This window comes from Ovis aries, chromosome 1 (genome assembly GCF_016772045.2).
Source record: "Ovis aries strain OAR_USU_Benz2616 breed Rambouillet chromosome 1, ARS-UI_Ramb_v3.0, whole genome shotgun sequence".
In the NCBI taxonomy this organism is placed as follows: domain Eukaryota; kingdom Metazoa; phylum Chordata; class Mammalia; order Artiodactyla; family Bovidae; genus Ovis; species Ovis aries.
The window spans coordinates 256223918-256236497 of NC_056054.1; the positions used below are offsets into that span (position 1 = coordinate 256223918).

General features: G+C 43.0%; 1 protein-coding gene across 1 annotated transcript in view; it reads right to left on the reverse strand.

The window, feature by feature from the left end:
• Positions 1–12580, reverse strand: part of TF (serotransferrin) — an 85525-nt gene that overhangs the window by 48624 nt on the left and 24321 nt on the right. The window contains 4 exon segments of the mRNA XM_042236939.2: positions 4820–5010; positions 6208–6392; positions 10394–10458; positions 12176–12320. Coding sequence (XP_042092873.1) covers positions 4820–5010; positions 6208–6392; positions 10394–10458; positions 12176–12320 — 586 coding nt within the window.

Genomic DNA, 12580 nt, shown 5'->3' on the forward strand with positions numbered 1-12580 from the left:
CCATGAAATTAAAAGATGCTTACTCCTTGGAAGAAAAGTTATGACCAACCTAGATGGCATATTGAAAAGCAGAGACATTACTTTGCCGACTAAGGTCCGTCTAGTCAAGGCTATGGTTTTTCCTGTGGTCATGTATGGATGTGAGAGTTGGACTGTGAAGAAGGCTGAGTACCGAAGAATTGATGCTTTTGAACTGTGGTGTTGGAGAAGACTCTTGAGAGTCCCTTGGACTGCAAGGAGATCCAACCAGTCCATTCTGAAGGAGATCAACCCTGGGATTTCTTTGGAAGGAATGATGCTAAAGCTGAAGCTCCAGTACTTTGGCCACCTCATGCGAAGAGTTGACTCACTGGAAAAGACTCTGATGCTGGGAGGGATTTGGGGGCAGGAGGAGAAGGGGACGACCGAGGATGAGATGGCTGGATGGCATCACGGACTCGACGGACATGAGTCTGAGTGAACTCCGGGAGATGGTGATGGACAGGGAGGCCTGGTGTGCTGCGATTCATGGGGTCGCAAGGAGTCAGACACGACTGAGTGACTGAACTGAACTGAACTGAACTGATTGAAGCCTACTGCTCAGAAAGAAACATTCCTTTTAAAATATGACTGCTCACTGAGCGCATATCTTGTCACCCAAGAGCTTGGATGGTGATGTACAAGATTAAAGTTGCTTTCATGCTTGCTTCCTGGTAGCTCAGATGGTAAAGTGTCTGCCTACAACGTGGGAGACCGGGGTTCAATCCCTGGGTCAGGAAGATCCCCTGGAGAAGGAAACAGCAACCCACTCCAGTATTCATACCTGGAAAATCCCATGGACCGAGGAACCTGGTAGGCTACACTCCATGGGGTCACAAAGAGCTGGACACGACTGAGCAACTTCACTTCATGCTTGCTAACACAACATCCATTCTACAACCCATGGATCAAGGAGTCATTCCAACTCTTAAGTTTTATTATTAAAGAAATACGTTTCATAACTGCCATAGACAGTCAGTCTTCTGCTGGATCTGGGCAAAGTCAACCAAAAACCTGGAAAATATTCCTCATTCCAGATGCCATTAAGAACATTTGTGATTCATGGAGTAAGGTCAAAATATCAGCATGAACAAGAATTTGAAAGAAGTTTATTTCAACCCTCATAAGTGACTATAAGGGATTCAAGATTTCAGTGGAGGAAGCAACTGCAGATGTGATGGAAATATTAAAAGATCTAGAATTAGAAGTGAAGCCTGAAGATATGACTGAATTACTGCAAATCTCATGATAAAACTTTAAGAGATGAGGAGCTGCTTCTTATGCATGAGCAAAGAGAGTGGTTTCTTGGGATGAAATCTACTCCTAGTGAAGATGCTGTGAAGATTGTTGAAATGACAAAAAGATTTAGAACATTATATAAACTTCACTGATAAAGCAATGGCAGGACTTGAGACGGTTGATTCCTATTTTGAAAGAAGTTCTACTGTGGGTAAAATGCTATCAAATAGCATTGGATGCTACAGAGGAATCAGTCATGAAAGAAGAGTTGATCCATCAATTTCAGGCTTCCAGTTGAAGATGGCAGACTAGAAGGATGTGTACTCATCTCCTCCTGTGAGAGTACCAAGATCACAACTAGCTGTTGAACAACTATTGACAGGAGAATGCTGGAACCCACCAAAAAAAGATACCCTACATCCAAAGACACAGAAGAAGCCACAGAAAGATGGTAGGAGGGGCACAATCATGATAAAATCAAGTCCCATACCCTCCAGGTGGGTGATCCACAAACTGGAGAACAATAATACCAAAGAAGTTCTCCCACTGTTGTGAAGGTTCTAAACCCCATGTTAGGCTTCTTGGCCTGGGGATCTGACAAAGGCACTGGGAATCCCCAGGGAATCTGATCTTGAAGGCCAGCAGGATTTGATTATAGAATTTCCACAGGACTGAGGGAAACAGAGACTCTAGTCTTAGAGGGCACAAACAAAATCTTGCACACACCAAGACCCAGAAGAAAGAATGACCCCACAGAAGACTGAACCCAAACTACCTGCTAGTGTTGGAAGGTCTCCTGTGGAGGTGTAGGAGGGCAGGGGCTCATAACAGGAACAGGGGCACTGGCAGCAGTCCTGGAAAGTCCCCATTGGTGTAAGCCCTCTTGGAGGTCACCATTAACTCTACCATAGAGCCCATAAACCCCAAGGCTGGATCACCTCAGGCCAAAAAATCAGGGAGGGAGTGCATCCCCACCCATCAGCAGATAATTGGATTAAAGCTTTACTGAGCAAAATCCTGCCCACCACAGAAGGACCCAGTTTTTCCCACTGCCAGCCCCTCCGATCAGGAAGCTTACACAAGCCTCTTAGCCTCCTCCATCAGAGGGCAGACAGAAGAAGCAAGCAGAACCACAATCCCACAGCAGCTAGAACAAAAACCACATTACAGAAAGTAAATCAGTATGAAGAAGCAGAAAGTTATGTCCCAGATGAAGGAACAAGATAAAACCCCAGAAAAACAACTAAATGAAGTGGAGATAGGCCACCTTTCAGAAAAAGAATTCAGAATAATGATCGTGAAGATGATCCAGGATCTTGGGAAAACAATGGAGAAGATGCAAGAAATGTTTACCAAAGACCTAGAAGAACTAGAGAACAAGCAAACCGAGATGAATAATACACTAAAAGGAATCAATAACAGAATAACTGAGGCAGAAGAATGAATAAATGACCTGGAGGACAGAATGGTGGACATCACTGCCAAAGAACAGAATATAGAAAAAAGAATGGAAGAAGACAGCTGAAGAGGCCTCTGGGACAACATTAAACGCACCAACATTTGCATTATAGGGGTCCCAGAAGGAGAAGAGAGAAAGGACCTGAGAAAATATTTGAAGAGATAATACCCGAAAACTTCCCAAACATGGGAAAGGAAATAGTTAACCAAGACCAGGAAGCACAGAGAGTCCCAGGCAGGATAAACCCAAGGAGGAACACACTGAGACACACAGCAATCAAACTGACAAAAATTAAAGACAGAGGTAAAATACTAAAAGCAACAAGGGAAAAGTGACAAATAACATGCAAGGGAACTCTCATCAAGCTATCAGCTGATTTCTCAAGAGAAACTCTACAAGCCAGAAGGGAATGGCATGATATATTTAAAGTGATGAAAGGGAAGAACCTACCACCAAGATACTCTAGCCAGTAAGACTCTTTTTCAGATCGGATGGAGAGATCAAAAGCTTTCCAAACAAGCAAAAGTTAAGAGAATTCAGCACCACCAAACCAGCTTTATAATGAATGCTAAAGGAACTTCTCTAGGCAGGAAACACAAGAGAAGGAAAAGACCTACACAAAATAAACCCCAAACAATTAAGAAAATGTTAATAGAACCATACATATCGAAAATTACCTTAATTGTAAATTGATTAAACCAACCCAAAGACATAGACTGGCTGGGCAGATGAAAACTTGTGCATGCATGCACTCGCATTTACCACATGACTCTGCTTGACTCATCAGATTGTGTGTAATTATTATATATTGTTAGGCTAATCATGTTCCCATTATGACTTGCAATTATAATTATCTTTTTATTTTTGGGGGGTCTGGCTATTCATTGTGAAAACTAGTAAACATCTTTTTCTATTGTGATTATGAACCTTTGGCCTATCTAAAAAATTTATGACATTTTGATTCTACTTGTTTGATTTAATATGAAAAGCATGTTAGAATTCTAATTTTTAAAAAAATAGATATGCAGCAAGCAAAATAAATGAGTAAATAGGTTGTGTGTAGGATAAAAAAGAAATACATAATAAAAATATTTCAATAATAGTATCCTTTAAATTTTTTTCCAATGGTATTTATAATATCTAAATTAAACTGTACAATTTTTTAATGTATCTCTGATTCTCTAAAGAATCAAGAGAAAGTTTTTGTAATTTGTGAAAATAAAGGTTAAAACCCAGTCATCAAGGATTAAAAAAAAAAAAAAAAGAGTCGATTGATGGGGCAAACTGAATTGTTGTCTTTTTTTAAGGAACTGCCACAGTTGATCTGTCAGCAGCCCTCCACCAGCAAAGAGATTATGAAGGCTCAGATGAGAGTTAGCAATAAAGTATCTTTAATTAAGATACATACATTGTTAGACATTTTTTAGACAATGCTATTGCACACTTTATAGTGTAGTATAAAGGTAACTTTTATATGCGCTGGGAAACCAAAAACTTCCTATGAGTTGCTTTGTTGCAATATTCTTTTATTGCAATGGTCTGAAACTGAACCTGCAGTATCTCTGAGGTATGCCTGTGGTGTGTATAGCAACCTTAGAGTTACTGGTACTTATCACCATTCAAGCTCTCAAGAACAGCGCCATGTAAAAGAACTCTCTGCAATGCTGGGAATGTTCTCTTTCGTCATCTATGTGGAGACATAGGTATCTACTGAGCACTTGAATTATGGCTGGTGTGACTGATTTAAAATTTTGTTTAATATGAATATAAATTTAAATATCCACAGGTAGCTAGAGGCTACCATTTTGAACAAGGCAGCCCGGTATGAAAAAGGTGTTCAGAGCAGAGCACTGGGCATGGGCACATAGCTCTCTTCTAAGTAATCGCATGGAATTCTGCATGTCCAGTGCCATCAGCCCATGTCCCCTTACCATCTGCCCATACAAGTAGCCTTTCACTCATGCTAGGCTGCATTGTTCCCTCATCATTTCATCTAGTCAATGGATCATCTCCTGGTGACTACAGTCCGCCCCTCCTTTTTAATCCAGCACCCAGAACCCCAACCATATTCACTCTGCAGGTTCCCCATGCTGTTCCTCCTACTCACTTGAGGTTGAGCATTGTCTCAGGTTAGTCATAGCTCTGACGTAGTCATCCCCTAAGTAGGAGTCATATGTTTTTTTCGCAATTGAAGCCAAACATTTAGTATCATCCCTGAACAGAAGGTCCTTGGAAGTTGATTGGAATAAACAAAAATTGCTCGTGCAGTCGGTTACAGCTTTTCCGAAATCAGCCTGTCAAATGGACAGAAAGTACATGAGGATCTGTGGAAAAGAGCCGCTGGGAACACATGCATAGGATGGAGGAAACTGGAATCTGGGAACCAGCCCTGGGAAGAAAGGGAAGCTGCAGAGGATGCCTCGGGATCTTTCCACATCCATCCCTTGGCATTCACACAAATATGGGCCCCAAATCTAGGCTTCCTTGAGGCCCCAAAATCCTTTGTAGGGTCCAGCCTAGTCCCATCTCCTTGGGGAAATCCCTCCCTCCCACCCACCCACTGCTAACCTCTCTGATCTCTCTTCCCCACTTCATTGGCCATGGCCTTGGGGATGACTTCCAGGAAATGAGAGGACAGAAACATGTCCCTTTTAAGTATTATTATCAAGAAGGTATTAAATAAGAGCCACCCAGTGAGGGGTGGTACAGGTAGCTGTTAGCTGCATCTCTGATCCTAAATTGATGAGGCTGGACTCGTCCACATCTTCTAAGATTATAAATGAAGTAATGATTACAAAAAGTTTAGCATTCTATCTAGCACTTAGGAAATGTTCATTAAATGTTCATTATTAGTGTCATTTACCTTAAGAGGACCCACAAAGGTGTGCTATCTTCATTTTTTAAAGGAGAAAACTAATGATGGATCAACAGGCAGGAGGCTGTCACTGAGGGGAGGTTGGTCTTAAGGGGTGGAAGGGTCTTTAGGATTAAAATATTCAGACAGCCCCTCTCCCCACAGGGCCAGCCCTGGGTTGGTTGTTTTCACCAGAGGACAAGCTCCCTGAGGGTAGGGTTCCTGGGTTTTTCCACCTTTTGGAATGGTTCTCAGTCTGTTTAAGCAAAAGAAACACAGTCCACATTTTATGACTTCTACCCAGAAAGAGTTGGGAAACAGGATTAATTGCCTTCATTTTTTAAAAAAAAAAAGGCAGAAGTGGGTAAAATGAGGGTACCACAGAGCAAGGTCAGGGTCTAGCTAGAAGGCAGATGCTTGGACCCTGGAACACATGCGTCAGTTGAGGTCTGATTTCCAGCAAGCAGAAGATATGAGTAGAGCCAGGTCTGGGAGATCCAGTCCATCCTCCATACCTTTACAGTTCTAACTTCCAGGAGAAGAATGCAGGAGTGTGGGCTTCTCCTCGCCTGCAAAATCCCTCAATAATCCATACCCAGACAAGAAAAACAGTTTGGAGTCCCTGGCTGGTCCATACCTGCTGTTTGTTTAATATTCGCTCCACACAAGTCGCCTTATCTTTCCGTGAGACCACAGCATGATTCGGGGCTCGGGCCAGGTAGCACTTCTCTGCCTCTTCCACAGCTTTCCTGGTGCCATCCTTGCATAGTAGTTCAAAATCTCCCTTCTTCAGATCTTTTGCCCATTCTTCACCATTATTTCCTAGGTTCAGAAAAGGTGCATCAGCTAAAGCTTTGATCAAAACACCCTCACTGGGAGATGTGACCACCCTCCACTAGCATGTGGGGGGCCTGGACCCAGTGGCCAGCAGAGGTTTCACTGATGTGGAGAGGAAGAGAGTTACCAGGAATTCCCTGGGGCCATTCCTTTCAGTCTTCCCAGCCACACAAGGGAGAGTGAACCACGTTCTGTGGATGATGTTCAAAAGGATCTTCATTTCTGCTAAGTTCCAAATTCCATTTAGACTCCAATGTAGGAAGCACATGACGCTCTAAGCAGATCAACAATCTCTGTGCTATACCATCTGGCTGTGTGTGTGTGTATAGTTGCTCAGTCGTGTCCAACTCTTTGCAACCCCATGGGACCGTAGCCCACCAGGCTCCTCTGTCCATGATTCTCCAGGCAAGAATACTGGAGCGGGTTGCCATTTCCTCCTCGAGGGGAATCTTCCTGACCCAGGGATCAAACGTGCAACTCTTGGGTCTTCTGCAATGGCAGGTGGATTCTTTACCCCTGAGCCACCTGGAAAGCCCCATACCATCTGGCACTAGCAAGCAAAAGAATCTTCCCCAGAGGCTCTTTTGGAAGGTAGCCCAGTGCTTGAAATCTGGCTCATTCACACTAGTTCTATGTAAAATGCACAAACGCCTCTGTACATGAAGGCCCATATCCTGTTCTCAGCCCCTTGCTTCATCTTTTCTGTATTCTCTCTGAGAAAAGAACATCTCACCCATTCCCATGGTTTAAGTTCCTTCCTCCTGAGGCAATTCTCAAATCAGCTTTCCTGGTTTTTGCTTCTCTCCTAAGATTGCAGTCTTTTTCTTAATCTAATTTTCTCATTTAATTGAACAACAAAGTAAAAATACCCCTTTTCCTACACTCTCCAAATGTACACTTTAGATTTTGATAGAAAACTCCAAATTGCCTGCCTCTCCTCCCACCAGTATCTGCACTTATCTTGCTCACCTTTTAACTTTTCGCCTTTCTTTTCTTACCACTCCCTCCAATTCAGTACCTTCCAAGTGAAGTCCATCCTCCTTCTCTCCAAACCCATTCTGTTCTAGTTAGTAATTTATGCATTTATTCAATACTATGTTCCCATCCCTCTGTAGGACACAATCTTATTAAAAGTGGGAAATAGCGCACAAACCAAAAACAAAAGTGCAGGGCACAGATAATATCATTTTATATTTTGTGTAATACTCTCTAGATGCTGTGTGAGCAAGGCAAACAGCACAGTGAGAGTGTGTTAACTCGGGAAGCCTAGTTGGAGAGGGCAAGGATTCAGCAGTGTCCTGTAACATGTGTAGGACTGAGAAGAGAAAGGACTGCTTCTCTGAAGGGGGATGGAATGCTCTGGCAAGATTCAGGGACAGCTACATGCCTGGTGTTTCTAGTGGGTGGGGGAGAACAGCCCCGCTGGAACAGAGCCTTGGGCAGTCAGGCTAAAAACGCCCTTAAGATGGATGTGGGATAGAGTATGGCACTTTGTTATTCTTGTTTGGTTGCTAAGTCATGTCCAATTCCTTGTGACCCCATGGACTGTAGCCCACCAGGCTCCTCTCTGTGGGATTTCCCAGGTAAGAATACTGGAGTGGGTTGCCATTTCCTCCTCCAGGGGATCTTCCTGACCCAGGGATCAAACTCAGGTGTGCTGCATTGCAGGTGGATTCTTCACTGCTGAGCAACTACGGGAAGCCCTAGTGGGGCACTTAGGTAACAAGAAAGGTTGGTCTGTGAGAACTTAATGAATGGAAATCAATGTTAGTGTGTGAGCTCCAAATAGGACAATTAGGAAAAATGAGAAGGGAGGTGATTTGGTCTGGGTTAGGGGCAGTGGGCATCTAGAAGGGCACGATAAAAAATTTTCTTTCCAGTAAAAATAATGCTTGTTTACTGTGGCTAATTTGTAAAACACTACATAGTTTTAAGGAATAAGACTTTGAAACCCAGTATAATTCCACAGCATTCACTTTCAACATTGATTAATCTAGGCTTGACTGACAGGACCTATAACAAAGTCCTCCGTAGGGACGAGGCTGTGTGAAGAGAGAAGTGTAAGGAGTTTGGATTTATTTTGGTTCAGGTTGCAGTATCAGTGTACTTCGTACATAAACATGACCACAGGGCAAACAGAGATCCTAGGATGGTGTTTAGGTAGGGAGTGTATAGGGAAGTAGGCCTCCTCTATAAATTCCCCTCAGAAGGTTATGGCTTTGGGAGTCTTGGCAAAGAGAACTGAGGTCTAGAGAGGAGAGCCCTATTGGAAGGATACAAAGAGAAATCAAGGAGTGGCAAAGAACCAGCCTAGGGTAACACTCAGGTAGCAGGAAAAGGACAGCCCTTAAAGGGAAAAGCAAAAGTTACACGAGGGGTGAAAGAAAAATTAGCCAAACCAATATTCCTTCAAGTAAGGACTTAGTAACTTCTGCGTAACTAACACTGTGATTGGTGTTGAGATGTAAGAAAAAAGTAGAGCTCCCTGTGACCATATTTTATTACAGAATGTGATGAATTTAATAATAATAGCATCGTGGACAGAGGATTCTGTTGTGGGATGGAGGTGTGCCATTGGGGAAGGCTTCTTAGAGGAGTTGGTCCTGCACTAGAAGAAAAATTTGAAGTTGGGTAAAGGGAGGAGGGCTTCCCAAGTGGGTTAGTGGTAAAAAATCAACCTGCCAATGCAGGAGATATAAGAGACACAAGTTCAATTCCTGGGTCAAAAAGATTCGCTGGAGGAGGGCATGGCAACCCACTCCAGTATTCTTTCCCAGAGAATCCCATGGACAGAGGAGCCTGATGGGCTACAGTCCAAAGGGTCAGAAAAAAATTGGACATAACTTAGTGACTACACACACACACACACACACACACACACACACACACACACACACACACACACACAAAGGGTTATGAGGGAGGGAGGGACGTAATACTGCCTGGACTCTAGGGGGTGGTGTAAGCTGTTAGTGATACAGCATGGGCAGCTGGAATGCTCATTCTTACCAACATTTAAAAAACAGCTGTCTTGTTTTTAATGTCATAGCCATCTAATATCCACCCACTAGTTTTAGTACCCATTGATTGATGGTCCTGGCTTGAATCGATTATTGCTATATTGGTTGCCAAGCGATTGTGGTTTAACTTCATGATTTTTTCTATGTCTGTAATTAGCATTCTACAATAAAGAAGATGTTTCCCTTATACTCATTCATTTAATCAGGATGGACTCATGTGTTCTTATTTTATTCAATGGGTTGTTCAGTCTTACTACTGTTATTATTTCTTGTAATGCTCAAAATGTCAGATCTGGCCAGTGGAGGGCTTTCACAATAGTTCCAATGTGCTCTGACACGTTCCATCTCTCTGAGCACTTCAGCAAGATGCTCTTCGGTTCACCTTACACTTTTCCTGCCCCAGCCCCAGAATCAGCTGTTTTTCTGAGGGGCCATGGTTCCTCCTCTTGGAGAATGGTTTTAGAAGCCAAAGTCCTGGTGCTTATTCCTACAGGGGTGCTACTGTCTGTATGTTTTTCCGAGTGGATTTATAATATGGTTAAATATATATATTGGACCTAGAAATATGAGAAATAGTTATAAAGGGCCTTTGAGGGATAAGTTCACTAATTTTGAATAGGGACTGTGGATGTGATGAGTATTAAACCACGTTAGTATAAATTTCCTGATCTTGCTGATTATAATGTAAGTATGTAAAAGTCCTTGTTCTTAGGAGTATTTAGGGGAAAGAAGGCACAGTGCCTACACCTGTGAGAAGGCTTCTAGGAGAGATTTCAGAGCCACTGGGAAGCTCATGGTCCTCACCATTCTGCCTACGCAAGTGGATGCGTCTCTCATCAGTGAACAAACAAGTTGAAAATCACACCTCTGGACCCTGACAAGAGCCCCTAACACTTCTACAAAGACATCCTGAACACAAGGGAACCAGCGACCCTGATTTACGGGGACAAAGTGTTGTGCACATACCATCAGTGTTCTGTTTGACAGTCTGGTCCTTCACAAAGGCCACATCTCCCTTCTCCACCAGACACCTGTGGAGTCCCAGACAGGGAGAGAGAAGAAAAGAGGTCAGAGTTACATCTGTCATTCAGAAGGGCCATCTTATAATCCAAGGTTTTTTAAAAAAATTTTTAATTAGATGATAATTGCTTTACAATATTGCGCTTGTTTCTGCCGTACAATGATGTGAGTCAGCTATACATATACATATATCTCCTCCCTCTTGAGCCTCCTTCTCACCCCCCATCTCACTCCCCTAGGTCATCACCAAGCACCAAGCTGAGCTCCTGGGTTATACAGCAACTTCCCACTAGTTATCTATTTTCATATATGGTAGTATATACCTATATATGTCAATAAGATTATCCCAATTTGTTTCACCCTCTCCTTACCTCCCTGTGCCCACAAGTCTGTTCTCTATGTCTGCATCTCTATTCTTCTCCTGCAAATAGGTTCATCAGTACTGTTTTTCTGGATTCCATATATATGCATTAATATACAATATACAATTTTTACAATATTGTTAAAAAACAATATGTTTTTGTCATTCTGACTTACTTCACTCTGTATAACAGACTAGGTTCATCCACATCACTACAGATGACCCAATTCATTCCTTTTTATGGCTGAGTATTATGCCACCTTAGAGAGCCAAGGCTGGCCATCTGATATCAGCAACTGTGACCCCCATTTGATCACTAATCTTATATATTACTAATATAAGTAATAAAAAGAAAACAAAACCTCTGATACGCTTTGTAGTTATACAGTTGCAGTTCTATATATTAAATTCTAAACTCTGGCACATTTTCTCCAACAGGTCTACATCCTTTCCCAAGCATCAATACAGATATTAGAGGAGCAGTTTTCCACCAAGCTGATTCCTTATGGACAGTCTGCTTGTGAAATTGGAAACTTGTGGACTGTGAATTGTTCTTATTCTAACTCACAAGGTGGTTCTAACTAGAAAATTGAGATAATCTTTGTTTTTCCTTTGCTAGTGAGCAGTTTAGTTATGAATACCACCATCATTGTGAAGTTGATGGATTCATGAACTACCAGGGTAGCAAAAGCCCAAGTCAGACAGGATAGTTAAAAACTAATAAGGTCATAAAGTGCATAGGTGTCTCTTTAAAAATGGTTGAAATTCCATGAGACAGAGATGTAAGCAAAGATGTAGAAATCATGGGCTTTCCTTTTGTGTATTTCCATGGCCCCAGGCCCCCCAGGGGTGATTGGAAGAGTGTGCGCCAGATGCTTGACTCCTGCGCTTATTCAATTACGGCAGGGTTTCCTCACCTGGCACTAGTGACATTAGGGGCCAGATAATTCTTTGTTGTAGGTTGCTGCCCTGTGCATGGAGGATGTTCATCAGCCTCTCCCGACTAGCTGCCAGTTGCACCCCTTCAACCCTGCTGATAATCAAAAACATCTCCAGACACCGCCAAATGTCCCCTGAGGGGCAAATCCCTCCCCTGCTACCCCCTGCCATTGAGAACTGCCATGGAGAACTCCTGACCTGCACTATACCACCAGTCTTTGCTGTCTATGACAGCCAGTTCCAGAGATGGTGTCCCGGAGGGGCCTGGATGCCTCTTCACACAGGTTTCTACATATGTTTGTAAACATGCCACCCTAACATGCAGGACTAATGGGCTAGGAATGTAAGAATCTCACCTGAGCTCCTAAAAGGAACTCTTGTCAGGGCTGGGATTATTATTATTTTTGTATGAGGATTATAAGACTCACCTGAAAGCCCCTGTATAGCCATAGTATCTTTCATTGCTGTTGGGAACACACTCCTTTCCTGAACCCTTCTCTGAGCCAATGCACAGAGCACAGAGACTGGAATTTCGCTGAGATCCAGGTGCACAGCCTGCGCTGAAATATTCATCTGTGCAGAAGGACAAGAGAAAGTCAGCTCTTCCTGAGTCAGTATGAGTGGACTTTATCTAACACATCACAGGTGTGTGTGGCCCAGGTTCGGTAGAATGCTTATTATGTGACCTGCCATCAACTCAAGAGTTGCCAGGTGGTAGGCTCTGAAAGCAGAGAAGGCAATGGCAACCCATTCCAGTGTTCTTGCCTGGAGAATCCCAGGGACAGCGGAGCCTGGTGGGCTGCCGTCTATGGGGTCGCACAGAGTCAGACCCG